Source organism: Ursus maritimus, unplaced genomic scaffold (assembly GCF_017311325.1).
Source record: "Ursus maritimus isolate PB19 unplaced genomic scaffold, ASM1731132v1 scaffold_14, whole genome shotgun sequence".
Taxonomy (NCBI): domain Eukaryota; kingdom Metazoa; phylum Chordata; class Mammalia; order Carnivora; family Ursidae; genus Ursus; species Ursus maritimus.
The window spans coordinates 60,924,334-60,945,034 of NW_024423786.1; the positions used below are offsets into that span (position 1 = coordinate 60,924,334).

The following is a 20,701-nucleotide window of genomic DNA, read 5'->3' on the forward strand; positions in this document are numbered from 1 at the left end:
GGGACGAGAGGAAAGCGCATGTCCTAGGCATGTGGGTTGCCCCCCACCCCAACCCGTTCTCCTTCCCACTCCGGAAACCCTCCCACTGATTGATCCCATGTCCCTCTTCCTCCTGGGACCCTCTCTATCCACGTAGCCCCTCCCTCTCCCGTACCTAACGGGGTGACCGTGGAGGGTTTCCTCTCAAGCTCAAAAGAAAGCACGACAGGGCGGAGGACAGAAAAGCTGGTACACAGTGTCCGGAGGAAGAGGGTCAAGGGCTCATCCACCTTGGCTGAGGACTAGAAGGGGAAACTGAGGATTAATCAGAACTCCATTTTTTTTTTCTTCAGAACTCAGATTCTTAAACCCTCTACCAAACCCTCAGGAATCTGGGTTTCGAGCCCCCACCTCCCAGCCACATCTCACCTCGGGCTGGGCTCCAGGACCCGTAAATTGCAAGGCCACTTTCCCTGGCCCTCGGACAGACTCTAGGAGGGAGGTCCACTCACTGGGACACAGTCCTAGTGCTGTCGCCACGTGATGATTCCTACAGGTCACCACGGCTTCGGCCGTCCCATCCTCCACCAGGAGCCTGGGGGAAGGAGGGGCCACGGAGAAACAAACTTCCACAGCAGACCCAGGTGGCCGGGTGGCCCCAACGTGCCTCCCTCCCCACCACTTCCCGTCTTAACTCATTTGACTTGAACCCATTCACCCTCAAAGACTTACGAAGCCATTCCCACAAGCCAGGAATTACACCAACAGGCCGGCAGACCAAGTCACGTGACAGGGAAAGAGATGGCGCAACGGGTGCCCACCTTGGGCTCTCACCTGATGCTGGCCTGGCTTACGGATGTCTGTGTGGGGCAGGTGGAGCCCTGACGAGTACACCTTCCCTGGGATGAAGAAAGTGGTTGGAAAAATGCTCTGGGTCCCCTCACACCTGTCTGGCACCCTGCACCCAGCTCAGCCTGTCCCCTCCCATACCTGGGGGCAGAGACTGGTACAGTGAGCACACACCCACAGGAGCTGAAGGCTGAAGACAGAAACGATATGGCAAGAGGCACTGGCCTGGAAGGGGGCCCGGCCACCCTGCAGAAGTTCAGCCAAGAAGATGTGGGGCAGGGGAGCACTAGAGAGAGAGAGACAGGAGTCAAGCAACAGCCGACAGCATTCTCAAAGCAGGCTATGTCTGGAAGGACTGGGCAGGCACAGGGATGGGGACAGGAGCCGGTTCCATACTCTCTGGGAAGCCTCACGGCTCATTCTGAATCCTGACCCTCTGACCATCCACTATTTCTCAGGCTTGAACCAAGATGGTAGCCAAGAAAGAGATCCGCATTTTAGACTGAAAAGCCTTCAACACGAGGCTGAAATCCTAGAACACTACATCTTTCTGGGTAAAATAATAAGATTCGGGCATTTTTATTTGGGGCAGAGGAGATCCTTCCCACTCAACATGTTCTAACAGGAGTGAAGAACACTAGTTATGGCAACAATCCCAGAGCCAGGCCCACGTGTAGGATGTGGCTGCGAAGCTGTGAAGTGTGGGGAGTGGGGCCTGGGGCACTGACCTGATTGTGGTCTCGGGGGGGAAACTCAGGACCTGCAGGTAAGTGGATGGCCGGAAACAACAGTAAATATTGTGGCATCTGCAAGTGCAGGAGGCAGAGTGAAGAGGAGCAGAAAGAAGTCAATTGGAGGCAGGAGCTGACATGGGATCCCAGGCTTAGACCCGCCCCCCCCCAGCGGGCTGCACCCTGGCCTAAGCAGAGGGAAGAGCGAGGAAAGGAACGCGTGGAACATCTCGCGAGGGCTGAGGGCATACACGCCAGACTACACACGAAGTCACGTCAAAGAGAAGGCGCTGCAGCGCAGTGGGAGGTCAGGGTGGGAGCGGTGGGGAGAGGAGGCCAATGGGCCTCGCAGATCTTCACCTGGAAATCTTCTTCTCCAACTGGCTGAAGTAGACGCGGGCTCCCGGCAGGAGTCCCAGTGGGGGAGGCAAGTGTGGCTCTTTGATATAGATGTCTAAGTGTGGGCGGGACTGGCAGTCAGCAGCCTCCACAGCCACGGTCAGCTTCACGGACGCTCTCGAGGTCCGAGTGCCGCCTGCAGGAGCCAAGGGGAGGGGTCAGGGGCATCTGCCGGACCCCAGAGCCCCATCACTCTACTTCACACCTTCCTGCAAGGGGGCATCATTACCAGGCTTTGCCCAGAAAGGGGCCGGCAATGGATCGCACAGGGTCCGCGACAAAATCTCAGCTGAGAAGGACACCAGGGAATCGCTGGAGCTGTAGGGTCACAGAAATACAGCAATAACAGAGGCGTAAGAAAGCAGAGACTGGAAAGGGCTCTGAGGACAAAAAAAGGCTAAAGTATCTGCTAGAACATCATCTATAAGGTCCTAAAAAGGCCTTGCCCTGTGTTCCTTCATGCACAAGGAACAGGGTGGGCACCTGGGTGGCGCAGTCACGTAAAGCATCTGACTCTCGATTTTTGGCTCAGGTCAATGTCTCAGGGTTGTGAGACGGAGCCCCGCAGTGGGCTCTGGGCTCGGCAGGGAGTCTGTCCTGAGATCCTCTCTCCCTCTGCACCTCCCCCTGCTTGTGGGAGCACGCACGCGCTCTCTCGGATAAATATGTAAATCTTAAAAAGAAAAAAAAGTACAGGGCTTATGGGAAAAACAGAACTGTGGCCGATCCCTCAAAACTCCACAGCAGCGTAAGCAGAGACCTTGCAGCGAGTCCAGCAGACGGCAGGTCTGCGCTCGCGAGCGCACCTCCCAGGCTCCGGGGGCCCACCACGGGCAGGCTGACGCGCTGGCCCTTGAAAACAATCCTTTCTACTCGAGACCGGTTTTGTAAAATTACACATACCATCCAGCAGGGCTTTTTTTTTTTTTTTTTTTTTTTTACCCACAGGGAGAAACCTGTGGCTTCTTCGTCTGCACTGGCAGCTGCCCCGAAAGGACAGAAAGTTGTTCCTGAAGCCAGGAGCCAGCGGCTGCTTGCGCTAGAGGCCCTTCCCTATAGATTTCAGCTTCGTTCTTTTTTTTAATGGTTTTTTTGTTCTGTTTTGTTTTGTTTTCCTTTCACTGCTACAGCTTTTCCTTAATTGTGAGAAAGCTTGCTCGTGATCTTTTCAGAACACTAAGGTGCTAGGGGAAAACTCAGGCATGAAACACAGCTTCCAGGTCACGGGGCCATCACTCCTCTAGAAGCCGAATCTCGCCAAAGACACGCGCGCCGTGGCGGGCAGCACACTGTTCGCCAAACCCCTCCCCGGCGGGAGAGCGCGGCCGTGGGAGCTGGAGAAGCCGGCAGACATTTACTTGCCACTGAGCAGGTCGTCCAGCGAGGTCTTGGGCAGGGCCTTGCTGGTGTCCGGCCCAGCCGGGAAGTCTGGGCCACTCTCGAGCTCCAGAGTCCACTCGTCCTGCACAGTGAGGCAGGACGCACACCCAGCCAACTCCAGAGCACGCTGTGGGATGCAGGATGGCCCGCCCTCCTCGAACAGCAGCGGGGTCTGCGGGGAACAGGAACACAACTCTCTGCGTGCATCCTGCTCCAGAGGCAGGCTCACAAAATACTAAGACCTGATTGTATTTTCTTCCCCGAGGCTGGTGGAGGAAGTGGTCTAGATTCAGACAGGCCTTCCATCTGACCTAAATCCACCCTTCCTCTAGAGACCTGGACAGTAGCCAGGCACCGGCACTCCCTCTCTAGACCCCAAGCCAAAAAAGCTTTGTGGGGCAGGGTGAGTGAAGGACCAAGTGGGGCACTCACAGGAGGGCCAGGAGCCACGAGTCGGTACACGTAACCTGGGTGCAGGAACTCAAACCAGCGGACAGAGGAGCCACGGAAGACTAAGAGAACCTGGGAGGGAGGGAGGGAAGGACAGAGGCAGGTGCTGGGGTCCCAGACAGGAGCTAGGGCCACAAGACGTCAGGCCCCAGGTCCCTGCAGTCCCAGTTTACCTTCTGATCCTTGTTCTCATCTCCTTTGGGCTCGGGTGGGCCCCATGCAGTCCCCTCCTTCCTCTGGGTGCCCCCAAGCCAGCTTCCTGATACGCAGAAACTAAGGATGGGCTTGGGCACCTCTGGATTAGCTCCTGGGGGGACACAAAAGTTCCTCTTCATCAGTGCCTCCTTGTGGGACAGCAAGAAGAGTCGGCTCTGTTCTATGTGGGGGCCGTCTGGGAGGGTGGGCTCTGCCTGAGGTGTGAGGGAGGTGGCTGAGTGAAGCAAGGGTCTGGGCACAGGCAGGATCAGGGCATCGGCCAGGAAGAACTGGATATAGACTCTGTTGGGAGAGACAAGGAGGTTTCTTAGCGATACACGCACTGGGCGTCGTGGGCCCCCGCATTCCACCGCTGGCACCAGGCCCTTCCCTTCCCCTCAGAGACTCAGGGGGCGGCCACGACCCCAGGAAGCCAACCTGGCCTGCTGCTTCTGGATGAAGCCTGTCATGTTCAGCTCCTTATAGGAAGGGAAGTTGCTTCTGACGTTCCTCTCTATGACCAACTGGAACTTCTCTGTCCGCACCAAGCAGCCTGGAGAGAGAAGTGTTCCACTTCGGCAAGAGGACACGGCTGCGGGATGGGCAGTGAAGCAGATCACCCTGCAGGTCTCACCACCCGTCCCAGGCCTGAGCTGCTACCCTAACACGACATGAAGGCCTAGACCCGACCCCTGCCTCAAAGGGATGGCATCTCCAAGGGAAAAACTGTCCCAGCCATGCGTCCAATCCTGCCCCTGGCCTCCTAGGCTGAAAGGCTCAGTTCCACTTTCTCACAAACCCCAAAACGCCTGTTCCTCGATCTAAGAAACTTTCCTTTACAGGAATTCTCCTGTCCATACAGCTCAGTAAGCCCAAACTAAGACGTGTCCTGCTGGTGTGCACGGCCAAAGCTCTGGTGGGAGAAATGAACACTGCGGGGGACTGCACTGTGCTGGACATTAGCCGGGGGTCGGCATCCTGGCTCGAGAAACCCTTGCTCCTTTTCTCTGCCAATACAAGTCCCAGACTTGTCCCCAAACTTGCCACTTCAGCACCTCAAGAACATCCCAGCAGGTGCCTCGTCCCTAACCCTACTGTTCTGAGACTCTCCCCACCCGCCCCTTCTCTCCACTTCCGAACTCCAAACCTATGAACCGCGAGTCAGTGATGGGCTGACAGTGCTTGGCCAGGATTAGGCAGGGGAGGGAACCACTTTTGTCCCGAAGCTGCAGACAGCCTTTATGAGACGAAGCTGCCAGAACCCCAATCAAAATCTGCAGGGAGACAAAGGACAAGGTATCGAGTATTTATTCAACAAATACTCAGTGGCTACTATGTCCCAGACACCATGTGAAACCTTAGCTACAGAGTGGACAAAAGACGTAGTCTCTGACCTCAAAGGACTTATGCTGGAGTGCGGAGGACGGACATGGAAAGAACACCCATGCGCTCGGAGGGGGAGAAAGTGTACGAATTGAGGTTAGATCTAGGAGACCGCAGGGACCTCAGGGGTACTGTAAGGACCCTGCGCTTTATCTCACGTGCTCTGGGAGGAACCAGACAAGGATTTACAGCAAGACAGCTCTGTGAGCCCAGACTTTCCCTGTGTGCCACAGGGAGAACAGGCGGGGCGAGAAGAGACGGAGCGGTCTAGTTAGAGGCTGGTGCAGCCAAGGGGACGGGGAAGGACTACGGTAGCGGCAGTGAGGGGGGCCAACAGAGGAGCCTGCGTGCCGCCGGCGCCCCACCTACCTGGGCTGGGTGGGAGGTAGCGGGCAGCAGAGAGAGCCAGGACCAGGACACGCGCTGGTTAAGCTGGCAGCTGGTCAGATGAGAAGACTCCGGGAGGGGCAGGAGGGTCTTAGGGTCAAAGGCAGCCCAGGCCCTGCACCGCCCCTCCTCTTTCAGGGTGGTCAGAGTAGGGAAAGAACAGGGGGTCTGCAGCCGCGTGTACTGTGGGGGACGGAAGAAAAATCAGAGCGTGCGGCCGTGGGTCCTGCAGGACACGAGCTCTGCCGCCCATGCTTCCCACGCACGCTTACCTTCTGCAGGGGGCAGTGATGTGGCTCCTCGAGGATCTCCTTGTGTGCATTCCGACGCGTGCTGCCTGGTGGCGCCAGAACGTCCAGGACGGGAGCCAGGAGCTGCAGTCCCAGGCTGGGGTTCCCCGGAGAGGAGTGCTGCAGGAGCTGGTGGTGTCTCAGCATGTGGGGACAGAGCCTGGGCCGGGAAGAGAAGCGCTCACGTCCCCCGAAGGGGGGTGCCTCTTGCAGGATCCTGCTCCCCTGACCCCTAGCCCCACCAGCCCCCGGCCCTGACCCCTGTCCTCCTCACTTGCAGGCCAGCTCCTCCAGGGCCCTGGTAGCCCACAGGTACAGGGGAAGGCCTAACTGGCGTTCCCATACCAGCTGCTCAAACAGGGAGGCCCCCTGGGCCTGGTAGAAAGACTGATTCTCGGGCTTTTGACAAGAGAAGCCCCGAAGGAGAATGGCGCCGTGGAGGCAGGGGGCAAGCACTGGCCTTCTTGTCCCTCCACCCACTGACTGCAGGAGGTGAACATCCTGGAGCTGGAGAAAAGCAGAAAAAATGAAAAAGCAGGGGTGAAGCCCTCAACTCAATGATGGCTGGCAGTTACCTGCGGTTTCCCGCTGCCTGGCGCCCACCGAAACACCACTGCTCCCATACATGGCATTTCCTTCCAGCACCCCCACCCCACTTTCCGCACAACGCACTCCCGCTGTGGGAAGCCTTCATCTCCCACGAGCTCCCCTCAGCTCTCCTGTGGGCCAGGAGGCTCCTGGCGGGTGTGGCGCCCCCTACTCACCGGCCCCCGGAGACCGTCCCGGCCCCACACCTGAGATTTGGCTGCAGCCTCTCCTCCTCCAGTGGGAAGCCCTTCCATAAAGGAGATGCTCCCGGTGCCCCCGCCTCTCCCTCCTGATCTGAGCTCCCACCCAAATCATTCCTGGCACTGAGTACGCAACACCCACCGTCCAACCCACGCCTGTTCATTGTTGCTGTAGCAGTTCCTACCCTGCTGCTGCCGGTGTGTACCCGCCCATAAAGGTAGGAGGAGCCGCTGAGAGGGCCTTTGTGCCCCCAGGCCCAACGCCTCACATACCTCCAGGGAGACTCCCGGCCGCACCACCTTCCTGAGGCTGTGGAACTGCTGGTAGGCGAGGCAGAGGGCTAGCTGCCCGTCCACCTCATAGAGGCCGGCCGGCTGACTCAGCACGCCAGTGACCTTTCCCTGCGGAGAGGCCGAAGGTCCAGTTCACCCCTCTTTCCTCCCCCTCTGGAGACCCGCATTCCCTGCCACCCCCTCCCCGAACTCTCGGATCTCTCCTTTTCGCTCACCGTGTAGGATAAGAGTGTGGAGTGGCGGATAAGAGCTGGTTCCCTGTCCCCGTCTTGGGAGCTGCTGGGCGTGGGGAGTGGTGCGGGGTCAGCCTCCAAGAGGGGCCCATCCAGCTCCAGTTCCAGCTCACGCACACATTCTGGTTTCAGTGGCAGCAGATGAGAGGAGGGACTGGTCGTCCACACGCGATAGCAGTGCCCGCGGATCCTGACTACTCGCAGCGCTGTCAGCACATAGGACCTACCAGGCCAAAGGGCTCGGTGCCACACCAGCTGGGCAGGGATCTGGCTTGTGCGGGGGCAGGCAACACGGCACATGAGACGCTTCCCATGACACCGCCCCTCTGCCAGGGTCTCTTCCCATCATGATCTGACCTCAACGACCCGCTCCTCGTGAGTTCTGCCTGACCTCTCCATGCGCCCTGACAATCCAATCTTAACGTTCTGGATCACCCCGCTCTCACGGGAGATGCCAGGTATTTCCCAATCCCCCCCTCGAGATGCAAACCGTCCTTAAAGCTTCCTCCAAGATACAGAAACATTCCACCCAAAACTCGTGGCTTTTGCATTTCCCCGTCCCACCCCACAACATACAAACCACCTTTGTTTACTTAACCAATACATGTGGGGTACGTATGTACTCAGTACTGGGACAGACATGAAGGAGAACACGACGGACTGGTCCCTCTCTCCCAAGACATCTCAAGCCACCAGGGAGCACAGACGCAAGCTCACACGACGACGCAGAAAATACGATCAAGCACCAGAACCCGCACCATGCACTGGGCAAGGTTTCGGGGACAGACAGAGGTCAGGATGGGTGGGAATGAGCGGGAAGACCTAGCAGAAGAAGCGGAGCCTGCACAGGGTCTTGAAGGGTGTCTCTGGTCTGTCAAAGTGGAGGGGAGGGGGAGGGAGGGGCGATCCCAGCAGGAGGCAGCAACATAAAAGCGTTCAGAACTCAGGATGAGCAAGGCAGTGAGAACATCGGCCGGGCAGGCGAGGGAACATTCCTGGGAGCGGCAGGACACAAGATGGGAGAGCCAAGAGGATGGGAAAACCCAGCAATGACCTACTGAAGACTGGATTTGACAGGAGAATGAGAACCGTCGAAGTACGGAAATAAAGCCACCACCGGCTGCAGAAGGGGCTCGTCGAGAAATTTAAGCACAAGGGGAAGAAAGACGGTTCCGAAACCTAACAAGCTTCTGGGGCGCGCTCCTCCCATAGGCCCCACACAGCACGCGGCCTTTCGCAGGGGCTTCAAACCCGCCGACTCAGGACACTCGAGCCTCACAGACTCCACCTCCACCCTAGAACCAGGTGAGCGCTGCCAGTCAGGCCACGGCCGCCACCCGTCACGGGTGCTGCTGAGAGCCGCCTGACGGCTCCCGCTGGTGCAGCGCCAGTGGCTGCCCGCGGTTTGCCTCAAGGAGCCGGTGCGCAGCGGTGCTCCTGCTTGTCCCCCACCGCCCTGCTCCTGTTCCCTGCGCTTGTTCGTCTCACCAGGACGGCCAACAGCGAGGCCCCTCCTCCTGTACTCAGGCGCCCCTTCCCTTCCTCCGTCTGAACGCCAGGATCTGAATGCACACCCTGAGCCCCGTCCGTCTGGCCCCCCTGCGTCCCGAGGCCACCACAGCAGATGGCCACCGCTCCATGTCCTCCACTCCTCTCTGGAGACAAGAGCCCTACCTGAGCAGGTCAGAGCCACGTCACCCCAGCGCCAAGCCCTCTCCGGCGGGGCCCCGGCCACTGCTCAGCAGCAGCCTCTCATCCCCGACTGCCTAGCACGGCAGTTACCCTGAACCTTTTCTCAAGTCCAGTCCTTCATTTTCAAGAGATGATGATCTCAGTTCCTCCATCACAGAAGAGATTCCCTGGGCTCATCTAGGGTGACAGTATGTCTCCAGTATGTCTGCAGCAGCCTACAAACACAGCAGATCACTTCTCCCCTGAGCCAACTCCGCCCTGAGCATTTCCACTGGGCTCGAGGAGACGTGAAATAGTCTAATGTAAAGAAAATACAGACGCTCCTCTCTAGGCTGAGAGGAGAGACAAGACCAGAAATTGGGGCAGCTCCTAAGCATTTTTAGTTTAAGCATTTTCAGTTCCTTCACCCGCTAATCACTGTCACTCAAGCTTATGACGCATAGACACAAGAATTCTAACAGCGCTGATAAATGTCAGAGTTCCCTTTTCTGATATGCATCTGAGAGTCTTTTTATCCTTTAATTGTTTTGAATGCTTTTGAAACATTATTCAGATAATTATGTAAGTCATGAGACAATAGCGTAAAAATTAATGATTCTAAAATTGTACCAGTTGATGTAGAAGAGTGAATAATAAAGTGCCCACTTTTTTAAAAAGTGCACATACTCGATGGCTTAACGGTGCTGAGCTGAATAATTTTCTTCGTCATCCCGCTAATGCAGGGGAAAAACAAGTGATTCCGACAGATTTTGAAATAGTCACACATGATACGGAAGTTGTTTATTCAGATGAAGCGAACAGCAGAAAAGTGTGTTCCCTACTTCCTGTGTGCGGGAGTGATGGCCACCCGGACCCCTCCAGCAACAGCCCTGTCCCAGGAAACAGCGCCCCCTCCCCCGAGCTGGCCTCCTTTCCCACGCGGCCCCTGCTCTGAAGTTCATCTTTCCTGCTAAGAATCCTGACAACTCCTCCACACCTCCACGACCCCCGATCTGACCCCAATCCTCACCTGCACGACGATGGACACATGGCTGCCAGCTGGGGAAGAGCCGCCGCCGAGAGACAGGACAAAGTGAGCTTTCTTCTGACTCCTCACCAGAGCGCTCACTCGAACCAGCTTCCCAGCCAGATTCGGCTGCACGCCTCTGAGCTTGCCTCTAAGGAAGAAAGACAAGCGGGAAAAGGCACTTTTATCTCCCTTTCCCACACAAATGCCTTCCCTCCTGCCCTAAATCTTGCAGTAATTTAAAATTCCCCTAGCCCAAAGCTGTTATTCCTAAGACATCCTTCGAACTCTTCCTGACCTTGAAAAAGGCAAACTTTTCTTGAAGACTCGCACTCAACATCTGGGAGAAGCCCGGTCGTATCCTTGACTCGGGTGGGAACACTTCCCCTGCACTGTTCTCAGGACCTTTCCCTCCCTCCTCCCACTGGCCAACCACCCTCCTCCCAGTTTCACCACACTCTGTCCTCCCCGAGACAGGGAAGGATTACCTATGTCTGAGCAGGCGGGAAGCAGTCTCTGGGTAGAGAACAGGGAGAGGGCTGGGAGGACCAGGACTGGTGGTCGAGGGGCACACTGGCACAGGGGCACTCAGGAGCTCCAAGTGTCCTTCCCCTGAAGAATTCCACCTGGCAGGAGGGAGGTAACTCCAACTGGGGAACAGGAAGAGATGGCCTAACCAAGACAGGTCCAGATCTATGAGCTAGAAAAGACGAAGAGCAACGGTTAACCCAGACCCTAGCGTCCCACCCACCCTCCTCCACCCTTCTTCCCTTAGAGACTTTAATTGCCTCCCTCCCTAGAGACCATCCTTGTGAGGACCTGAGACATCTGACCTCCGCCTTCCTACTCACCTCACAGGTCAGGACACCAGTGTTATCTTTCACATAGAGGTCTCCTTTCCTGGACTCTTGTTCCAAGTCCCCCGACAGGTCTGTGAGCGTCCCTAGGAGTAACAGCCGCTCTCGGGGTAGGGGGGTCCCATTTGGTCCAGCCTCTTGGGCCCAAGCCTGATACGCACTACTGCTCCAGGACAGGTGGCTACAGCATGGGAGGTTCTGGTGGGTCTTGAGGTCCTGTACTGAGACAAAGCTGCAGAGGGAAGGGAGCAGAGGTCCTGCAAAGCTCCATCCAAGCCTAGGAAACTACCCTCAACCTCAAAGAGTCCCCCAAGATCCCAAGGAAAGATCAATGGAAAACAAACTATGAGAGGAGTTTGACTAAAGGGCAAGAACTTTAGGGCGAAGAGCCTAAGGAAATGAGCACGAGGTCTGGGTCCAAGGACTGGGGAGAAGCTAAGGAGGGAGGAAGGTCAGTGCTGAGTGATACTTCGAACAACATGGTGCCACAAAGAGGACCCAGAGAAAGGAGGAGTGCACCAGTGGCCTGGGGGTGAGCGTGGGGAGAACACCGACCGCACTCAGCTCCCCTGACAGCATCTCAGCTCTCAGCTCCACAGAGAACCCCGATGGGGCTGCTAGGTGCCAGTGACTCGACCTCAGTGGCCCTAGCCAGGCTTCCTTCCTAGTCTGGGATATCACAGAACTCGAGACCGGCAGGGAAGCAGGAGCTGAGGTGGGAGTCCGTATCACGAGCTCCCAAATCTCAAAAGATGCTTGAGATCAGCCTTTCTCCGGGCAAGTGTCGCAACACTGCTGTCACTACCAACGGCAAGGTGCGGCACTGAGAATGTAGTGACAGCGAATTTATAAAAGTTGTGACGGAGTCACATCTGTAATCCCGTCACTCCACACACCTGCCTTTTCACGGTCTTCTGAGCAGAAAAGAAAGGATAAAGGTACAAACCGTCACAGCTTACCCTCCTCATTATACTCACGGACATCACCCCCGTGAGAGCCCTAACAGCTAGGAACACTGTCCTGGGTGGCCCACTCCCTTTCCACAACTGTTTCATTCTTTCCCCAAAGGCTTTGGGCAATATAAAAGGTAAAGACGGAGACTAGCATGTGTTGAGTCCCTGCTATGCACACACGATATTGGTCCCGTTCACGCTCAGTAATGAAGCTTCACCAAAAACCCCTGTAAACACCACCAATGAGGAAACTTCGAGAGGCCAGGTACACGGTGGTGTGGGTGGCAAAGCCAGGAGTGTCTCACTCAAAAGTCCATGTTCTTTCCCTGTATTTCTCTACTTTGCTAAAAGCCCAGGACAAAGCAGCTGGAGAGAGGGTTTCTTTCCCCTAGGCACCTTCAGGACATAAAACAGTAAGGACAGGGGTCACTTGTCCCAGATTCTTCAGGATCTAGGTCAGGAAACTGAAGGTGAGAACCTCAAATCCTTGCATTTGTCACTCATCTCCAACTTTCAATGCCTAGCACACTGCCTGGCACACAGCAGGCACTCCACAAAGAAGAAGGGAAACACGAATAAAATCTTTATACCCGTCAAATAATTCCTATTCTAGCCTCACCCACCATTCTTTTGACTCCTCGCCTCAACACATCGTGCTGTCTAGTTTACATTTATCTTGAAGAACAAGGAACTTTATTGATTGATTGACTGACTGACTGATTTTTGAGGGGGATGCCTGGGTGGCTCAGTCAGTTAGGCGACTGCCTTCGGCTCAGGTCATGATCCTGGGGTTCCGAGTCCTGCATCGGGCTCCCTGATCAGTGGGGAGCCTGCTTCTCCCTCTGCTGTTCTGCCTGCTCTGCCTGCCGCTCCCCCTGCTTGGGCTCTCTCTGTCTTTGGCAAATAACTAAAAATCTTAAAAAAAAAAAAAAAAAAAGAAAAGAAAGAAAAAGAAGAAGAACCTTTAAGAAGTTTCCTTTTAGGAACCTTTCCTAATAGTTTCCGACTTACCACTTTTCCACTATTCTAGTAATGCCAGAATCTTGAGAGATCTGGATCTTTCTTTGATTAGACTGTGATCACGGGGGCCACTAGGCACATACTCAGTCACCTGCAGGACTCGAACCCCACTGCGTGAGGCTTCACAGCAATCACAACTTCCTCGACCACGACTCATCCATAGGCAGCTTGCTGTCCCACGTGGCAGGACAGTTTTCTAACGAGATTTCATTCTGTGTTTACATAAACAATGTATTTAACTGTAATAGTTAATGGACGTGGAGGAGGAGTGTAGGAAACGAAGGAAAACCTAAAGCCAGTGGAGGAGAATGAGAAGAGTTACAAGGGACGAAAAGAAAAAAGCCCCCAGGTAAGTGTCCCGAGAAATTACTTTGGGATTAAAATATCATTATTATTACCCATCAAATACACACAAAAACCATTTTTGTAACAAGATAAACGGCAGATGTGGGAACGTCCAGGACATGCTGTACACTGCCCTGCATGTCCTCTGGCACGTGTTCACAGTGGGAACGGCACGTGCGCGCGCCGTGAGCCGCACCTCCCTTCAGGACAGTGGGTGCTGCCGGAGAAGGGGAGGGAACGACCAAGCGGATCGGGACGGAGCACAGAGGAGACTCCACTAAACCTGTAACGTTCTACTTCTTATAGAAAAGAACTGAAGCAAATATGCAAATGTTCAGGTTTTTTACGAGCTGAGCACCAAGCACGGACCAGGCGCGGGGTCAGGAAGCGCGCTGCGGAGTGTGGAGGGCTTTCACTTTCGCCACACAGGCTGCAGGGAGCCGGTTTACAGTCTGCTGAAGCGGCATTTTCAGTTACCATTGGTTTATAACAACATCCACGGATGAGGAAAGTATGCGGGATTTTGAAAATGATGCTTTGGATAACGCAGAGCACAATTAAGCTGTGCTCTCAGCAAAGACCCCTTGCCTTTCCTGACGGAGAGGGACTGCGGGGCCGAGGGAACGCCGCCCTGCCAGGCGCAGTGTAAGTCCAGGAAAAAGTATCCCGTGCGCGTGTGAGGCTGGGAAATGCCTAACTAAACAAAGCTAAACAGGCTTGCGCCTTCTAATTCTTAGAGGATAAACGGTGACCCGTACACTCACAGAACACCACACAGCAGCTGGAATAATGAGCTAGAGCTCCTGACAGGAGCAAATCTCGGGAGCAGGTGAAGCACAAAAAGCAAACTGCAGAGGCTGTATGGGACACGGGGCTATTTACAGAAAGCCAAAAGGTAAGCAAAACTCTGCGCTACACGGCTTAGGGACGGACCCACATGCAATAAAACGGAAAGAGAAGGGACTACTACACCCCACATTTGAGATACCTATCCTGTGACTCAGGAAGTGCACTACTAGGTATTTACCCAAAGGATACAAAAATACAGATTCAAAGGGGCACCAGCACCCCAATGTTTATAGCAGTATTATCAACAATAGCCAAACTGCAGAGAGCCCAGATGTCCACCGACAGATGAATGGATAAAGAAGATGTTGTGTAAACACACACACACACACACACACACACACACACACAGAGGAATATTACTCAGCTATCAAAAAGAATGAAATCTTGCCATTTGCAAAGACGTGGATGGAGCTAGAGTGTATTATGCTAAGTGAAATAAGTCAGACAGAGAAAGACAAATACCATATGAGATCTCACTCACATGTGGAATTTAAGAAAGAAAACAGATGAATATATGGGAAGGGGGGAAAAGAAGAGAGAGGGAAATAAACCGTTAGAGACTCTTAACAATAGAGAACAAACTGAGGGGTGATGGAGGGAGGAGGGTGGGGAATGGGCTAGATGGGTGATGGGGATTAAGGAGGGCACTTGTATGAGCACTGGGTGTTATATGTAAGCGATGAATCACTGAATTCTACTCCTGACACCAACACTGCACAGTGTGCTAACCAGAATTTAAGTAAATATTTGAAAAGATAAATAAATAAATTAATTAAATTAAAATGTTAAGCCAAAACACTATGTGTTAACTAACTGGAATTAAAATAAAAACTTAAGGGGCTCCTGGGTGGCTCAGTTGGTTAAGCATCGACTCTTGATTTTGGCTCAGGTCATGATCTCAGGGTTGTGAGATCGAGCCCTGGGTCAGGCTCCCACTGGGTGTGGAGCCTGCTTAGGATTCTCTCTCCCTCTCCCTCTGCTCCTCCCTGCCCTCTCTCCTCCTCCCTAAAAAAAGATAATAATAAAATAAAAATAAAAACGTAAAAAAAAATACACCCACATTCAAAACAGTGGTTACTTCTATGAGGAGGTAAACGGGTTTCTTGTCACAGGACTTTCAGAGCCTTTACTATAATGAGCCTTGTGAAGGGTTCCTAGAGAAGGTTATCATATCATACCCAGTGTCTTTCAAACTTATTTGGCCATGGAATCCTTTTCTTGTGGTACTTTATTAACATTGCCTTGAACAGTTTCAGAAACGGGAAGTGTTAAAAAAAAAAACAAAAACAAAAAACTGCAACAGCTTCAGAAGACTTTAAACTCCAGTCTTTCTCCCCCTTCCTCCCTCTTCTCCTTGTCCCTAACTTGACTTCAGCTGAAATAGGAGAGTCACCGGAAAAGGGAAGCAGCTTGATGGAGGACGGAAAAGCCTGGCAGAGGGGGTTGTGTTCGAGCACGTTTTCCTCCCCTTAGCACATTTCCCCTCATGCTTCTCTTTTTCCCCTGGTTAACTCTAAATCCTTCTTTTTCAGTCCCAAAGTTAACCCCCTCCCGAACCCCTCCTCTCCTTACCTGTAGCTGAGGGGCAGGGGAAAACCCTGGTTCTTTCCCTGGGACAACCAGGTGGTCTTCACACAGTCAATTACCGACTGAGTCAACTGGACATCAGGACTGCTGCCAGCTGGACACAGGGTCTCATGGATGAAGGTCTGCGCAGCCTCAAGCCAGGCTTGCTCCTGAGGAAAGGGAATCTAGTTAAAACATCTTCCTAACATCCTGCCCACCGACAAAATCTTGGGAATAAAGTAATAGAAGAAGAAATTCGGAGGGCATATAAATAAACAAGTACTAGAGTTTAGAACTTGGAAGACACCTTAGAGGCCTTAGTCCGGTCACTCCTCAGACCGCTGGCCATCCAGCTTTGGTCTTACCTGTTTCTACTCTAAGTACCGCGTGATAACTGGCTACACCACGGAGCTGTGCGGGTGGTCCTACCTCTTTCTCCAACAGACCCATACCAATCCTTAACATGCTCAACTGGAATATATATTGCCCTGTGAACCCTTCTCTGACTCTGCTGCCCCCTTCCTGGAGCTCCCACAGCACCCTGCACCTACTTCTATAAAGAGCAATAATTACCATATACAGTATCGTGGTGTCCCCTCTTATGTGGGATGTGGTTCTAAAGCCAACAAGTTGAAAAATCCTTTAAGTTGCTCAGAAACAGGATACAATACTATACAGCAATATGTACATCTAAGTGTTAATATGCCTAATTATAAACAGTATTTAAAAAGAACATAAGTCGGGGCGCTTGGGTGGCTCAGTCGTTAAGCATCTGCCTTCGGCTCAGGTCATGATCCCAGGGGTCTGGGATCGAGCCCCACATCCGGCTCCCTGCTCAGCGGGAAGCATGCTTCTCTCTCTCCCTCTGCCCCTGCTTGTGTTCCCTCTCTCTGTCAAATAAATAAATGAAATCTTTAAAAATAAATAAATAAATAAAAATAAAATAGGTGGAGTACAATTTTTAATTATTTCTTTTTTTTACTCAAGTATATACATTTGAGTTCCCCTGAGCTAAATCAACGTAAGATGCGATCCCATTGGATTTGTTTTCTCTTCTGTTTTTTCAGCTGAGATGTAGACTTCCCAAGGAGGACACGAGTCTCCTTTGTATACTTATCACGCATTCTGGACACAGAGTTGCCACACTATACAGACAGCTCTACAGAAGGGGACCAGTTTGGCCTACTTCCAGTGTTAGGCTGCTTTATTTTATTTATTTATTTTTTTTAAGATTTTATTTATTTATTCAACAGAGAGAGAGACAGCCAGCGAGAGAGGGAACACAAGCAGGGGGAGTGGGAGAGGAAGAAGCAGGCTCATTGCAGAGGAGCCTGATGTGGGGCTCGATCCCGAAACGCCAGGATCACGCCCTGAGCCGAAGGCAGATGCTTAACCGCTGTGCCACCCAGGCGCCCCTAGGCTGCTTTATTTTAAAATTCTGACAAGGGCGCCTGGGTGGCTTAGTTGGTTAAGCATCCGACTCTTGGTTTTGGCTTGTGTCCTGATCTCAGGGTCCTGAGATTGAGCCCCTCTCACCTCCACCCTGTGTCGGCTTGAGACTCTCTTTTCCTTTCCCCTCTGCTACCCCCTTCCCCTACCCCACCTTCATCATAGCACATGTGCTTTCTCTCTCAAATAAACAAATAAATAATAAATCTTTAAAAAAAAAATTCTGACAGCGTTCAACAGTCCTGAGGGGTATGACCTCTATCCTTCTTGATCCCCAGTGATAATGCTAAACCATTACAGCTCTATCCCTGTTCCTCCAATGCCCTTCTATTAGCCTTCTGGTCAATCCTCCACATTCACTCAATCTTTAGCAGCTCCAGAGACCTGTCTTCAGGTTCTATTGACTTCGGTGTCCTTGCGAATAGCTCTACCACTAAACTTCACCTGCACTCCACCTCAGCCAAACACTGTCACCCGTGCTCATGGTTGTCAAAACTGGACTAGGTCAGAGCATCTGGCTGGCTCAGTCGGTAGAATACATGACTCTTGATCTCAGGGTTGTGAGTTCGAGCCCCACATTGTTGAGTGTACAGATTGCTTAAAAATAAAATCTTTAAATTAAAAAAAAAAAAAAAAAAGGACCAGGTCATCACTCAGCATTGCCTCAGCAATATAATGAGAGCCTCACCCAGGCTCTCATACTTTCTGTCTTCCTCTCTAGCTTCTGAGGGCCTGCCCACTACTTGGCACATGGAATACTAAGGCTTTTCAAAGTGGTGCCACTGCCTCAGAATCCCCGAAGTTTTGTTAAAAATGTGAATTCGTGGATCTCATCTACTGAATCAGAATCCTGGCAGGAGTGGGGGACCCAGGACTCTGTATTTTAAAGACTTACTTATTTACTTAGAGAGAGAGCCCGATCGAGCGCCTGTGCACAAGCAGGGGGAGGGGCACAGGGACAGAGAGAGAATCTCAAGCACTCCCGGCTGAGCTCGGAGTCCGACTCTGGAGCCCGACTCCGGGCTTGATTCCAGAACCCTGAGATCATGACCTGAGCTGAAACCAAAAGTGGGACACCTGAACGACTGAGCCACCCAGGCGCTCCAGGAGCCTGTATTTTATTTAATTTTTTAAAAAGATTTTCTATTTATTTATTTGACAGACAGTGAAAGAGAGAAGTGGGGAGGGGGCAAGAGAGAGGGAGAAGCAGGCTCCCCACTGAATAGGGAGCCGGATGTGCGGCTTGATGCCAGGACCCCAGGATCATGACTTGAGCCCAAGGCAGATGCTTAACTCACTGAGCCAACCACGCGCCCCAAGAGTCTGTATTTTAAATAAGCTCCCCAGATCATACTGATATAAACTGAAGTTTGAGAACACTATACACTTTCCCCCTGTGACCTCTGCCACTGGACGTCCTTACTAGCTATTCATAGAAGCTACTTTAGTTGAGATCTCTCTCTCTCTCTCTCTCTCTCATTATATCCATCTGCCTACCAGATTCTCCACCTGGCCAACCTACAGCCACCACATATCCCAACACTGACCTTCAAAAACAAAAACAAAAGCAAAAACCCACTCCTCTTCCAACATTCACTAACCAGCAAACAGCATCTTCAACCAAATAATTCAAGCCTGAAACCCGAGGTCCTCCTTTAACGCATTCCTTTCCCTCCTTAATATATTTTTTTACTGTCCTCACTTCTGCAACCTAAACACTGCTGCCCTGGTCGAGGTCACCATCATCTCTCACTGTTTTCCAACCACAGCCTTCTAACTGGTACCCTGAACACTGCTACCTCAGGAAACGAAATCTCAAATCTCACCCAATCGCTCTTCTGCTTAAACCCCCTCAGGAACTCCCAATTATCCTCAGGTTAAAGTCGCTGTTTAGCAAGACTCACGAGACTTGTCAGCCGTCACCCCTCCACCACCACCCAACTGAACTAGGCTTTTCCAAAGATACCTGCTCTCTCTCTTGCCTTTGAACGTGTGTTTGCTTCCGCCTAGAAACCTCTTTCAGCGCTTTTCTGCCTGGCTAACCCCTACTTGCACTTCGGGTCAGACGCTTCCCTTGTTTACCGTTATCCCTTTCCCTACAGCTGCGTCAGGGGCCCCACCGCTCGCCATTAGCCCGCCCGCTGCTCCGCACGCGGCTGGAGCCTGGAGAGGGGGCGGAGACGTGTCGAAGCCTCACAGCTGGCGCCGCAGGCACCAACAAATGCGTTCGCAGAACCCGCGACGCTGCAAGGACAACAGCCTCGCAGGCCCCCCCCTCGCCAGGCGCGGCCAGGGAGGCAGGGAGGCCAAGAAGCAAGGGGGAGGGAACAGGACAAGAAGGATAAACGGGGACGAGGGACGCAGAAGCGCACTCACGGAGTCGGGAGCCGGAGCCGGGTTGGCCTCCATGATGCGCCCGAGGCTACGCCCTGGGAGAGCCCGCGAACAGCCGCCGCGCCAGGGCTCACGGGAAGGCCGCTCGGTGACGTCATCTGTGGGCGCGGCCGCGGCTGCGCTCCGGCTCCTCCCACCGGCGTCCTCAGGCCCCCTGTGCGCAGCCACTGCGGCAGCCCCCAGACTTCCGCAGCCCCGCTTCCTTCCGGTTGACTTCCTGTCTGGCGTCCCTGGCACGGGCGTGGGGCGGGGGGAGCTCCGGAGCTCGTACACGGCCGGCCTGGTTGGTATCTCCCAAGCATCTTTCCATCTCCCTGATCTTGCCGAGCAGAGAGACGTGCCTCCTCGGTGCGACCTGAGCACGTCATTCATACTTAAGTTCTGGCCTTGGCTCCCTGCTGTAATTATTTATCTCCCCACTACACCATGAGTACCTAGAAGCGCCATCCTTTTTTTTTTTTTTTTTTCTATTTATCTTTATAGTCTGGTACCTAGAACAGAGCTTGGTGCTAAATGGGATCAGATAATGAAAGCCTCTTGCTCTTTCTAATTCAGTCAATCAACCAATCACTCCACGGCTTAGTAGCCAGCGAGTGAACAGAATTCACGCAACTCTGTGCCAGGCCCTGTTCCAGGCTCTAGAGATACAGCAGTGAACAAAGAGAAAAATCCCTGCCGTCGTGGAGCTCGCATCCTAGGACACGGAGGCTGACAGGTTAAAAAGAAAAAAAGAAAAAAAGTGTTGACAATTAGGAATAGGTACTATTGAATGTAAGACGTAGTGTGTCCCTTTTGTATGCAGAAGGCCTTACTGAAAAGGTGACATAGTAAAGAATTGGAAGAGATGAAGGATTCAAATGATGGGGATAGAAGAGAAAGAATGGATGGGGGAACCCCATAAGCACAAAGGCGCTGTGGTGAAAAGAAATGCAAGGATGTCAGTGTATGGGGGGGAAGACAGGACATTAAAAAAAGTAAAGTGAGGGGGATGGGGAGATACAGGAGGCGAAGGGGCTTAAAAGATACAAGCTTCCAGTTACAAGCCACAGGGATGAAAAGTACAGCATAGGGGCAGCTTGGGTGGCTTAGTCAGTTAAGTGTCTGCCCCCTCGGCTCAGGTCATGATCCCAGAGTTCTGGGTTCGAGTTCTGGGATCAAGTCCTGGGATCGAGTCCCATGGAGGGCTCTCTGCTCAGTGGGGAGCCTGCTTCT

At 53.1% G+C, this 20,701-nt stretch overlaps 1 protein-coding gene across 13 annotated transcripts in view; it reads right to left on the reverse strand.

Annotated features, from left to right (window-relative positions):
• The window catches only part of CTC1 (CST telomere replication complex component 1), a 20,028-nt gene extending 455 nt beyond the window's left edge, over positions 1 to 19,573 (reverse strand). The window contains exons 1-22 of one of the 13 annotated variants that reach the window (XM_008687987.2): positions 19,472 to 19,573; positions 15,653 to 15,816; positions 10,908 to 11,145; positions 10,545 to 10,756; positions 10,060 to 10,207; positions 7,341 to 7,625; positions 7,105 to 7,233; positions 6,318 to 6,550; positions 6,026 to 6,203; positions 5,736 to 5,936; positions 5,131 to 5,257; positions 4,422 to 4,536; positions 3,962 to 4,286; positions 3,771 to 3,860; positions 3,317 to 3,510; positions 2,188 to 2,276; positions 1,920 to 2,094; positions 1,557 to 1,634; positions 970 to 1,114; positions 814 to 878; positions 409 to 574; positions 155 to 281 (exon numbers count right to left, since the gene is read on the reverse strand). In XM_008687987.2, the coding sequence (XP_008686209.2) occupies positions 155 to 281; positions 409 to 574; positions 814 to 878; positions 970 to 1,114; positions 1,557 to 1,634; positions 1,920 to 2,094; positions 2,188 to 2,276; positions 3,317 to 3,510; positions 3,771 to 3,860; positions 3,962 to 4,286; positions 4,422 to 4,536; positions 5,131 to 5,257; positions 5,736 to 5,936; positions 6,026 to 6,203; positions 6,318 to 6,550; positions 7,105 to 7,233; positions 7,341 to 7,625; positions 10,060 to 10,207; positions 10,545 to 10,756; positions 10,908 to 11,145; positions 15,653 to 15,816; positions 19,472 to 19,504 (3,517 nt within the window). In that variant the 5' untranslated portion in view covers positions 19,505 to 19,573. Of the gene's footprint in view, positions 1 to 154; positions 282 to 408; positions 879 to 969; positions 1,115 to 1,556; positions 1,635 to 1,919; positions 2,095 to 2,187; positions 2,277 to 3,316; positions 3,511 to 3,770; positions 3,861 to 3,961; positions 4,287 to 4,421; positions 4,576 to 5,130; positions 5,258 to 5,735; positions 5,937 to 6,025; positions 6,204 to 6,317; positions 6,551 to 7,104; positions 7,234 to 7,340; positions 7,626 to 10,059; positions 10,208 to 10,544; positions 10,757 to 10,907; positions 11,146 to 15,652; positions 15,817 to 19,471 lie in introns of those variants that run through there. The other 12 variants (XM_040629997.1, XR_005834739.1, XM_040629998.1 and 9 more) reach the window with 12 other exon arrangements.
• Positions 19,574 to 20,701: the final 1,128 nt, after the last annotated feature.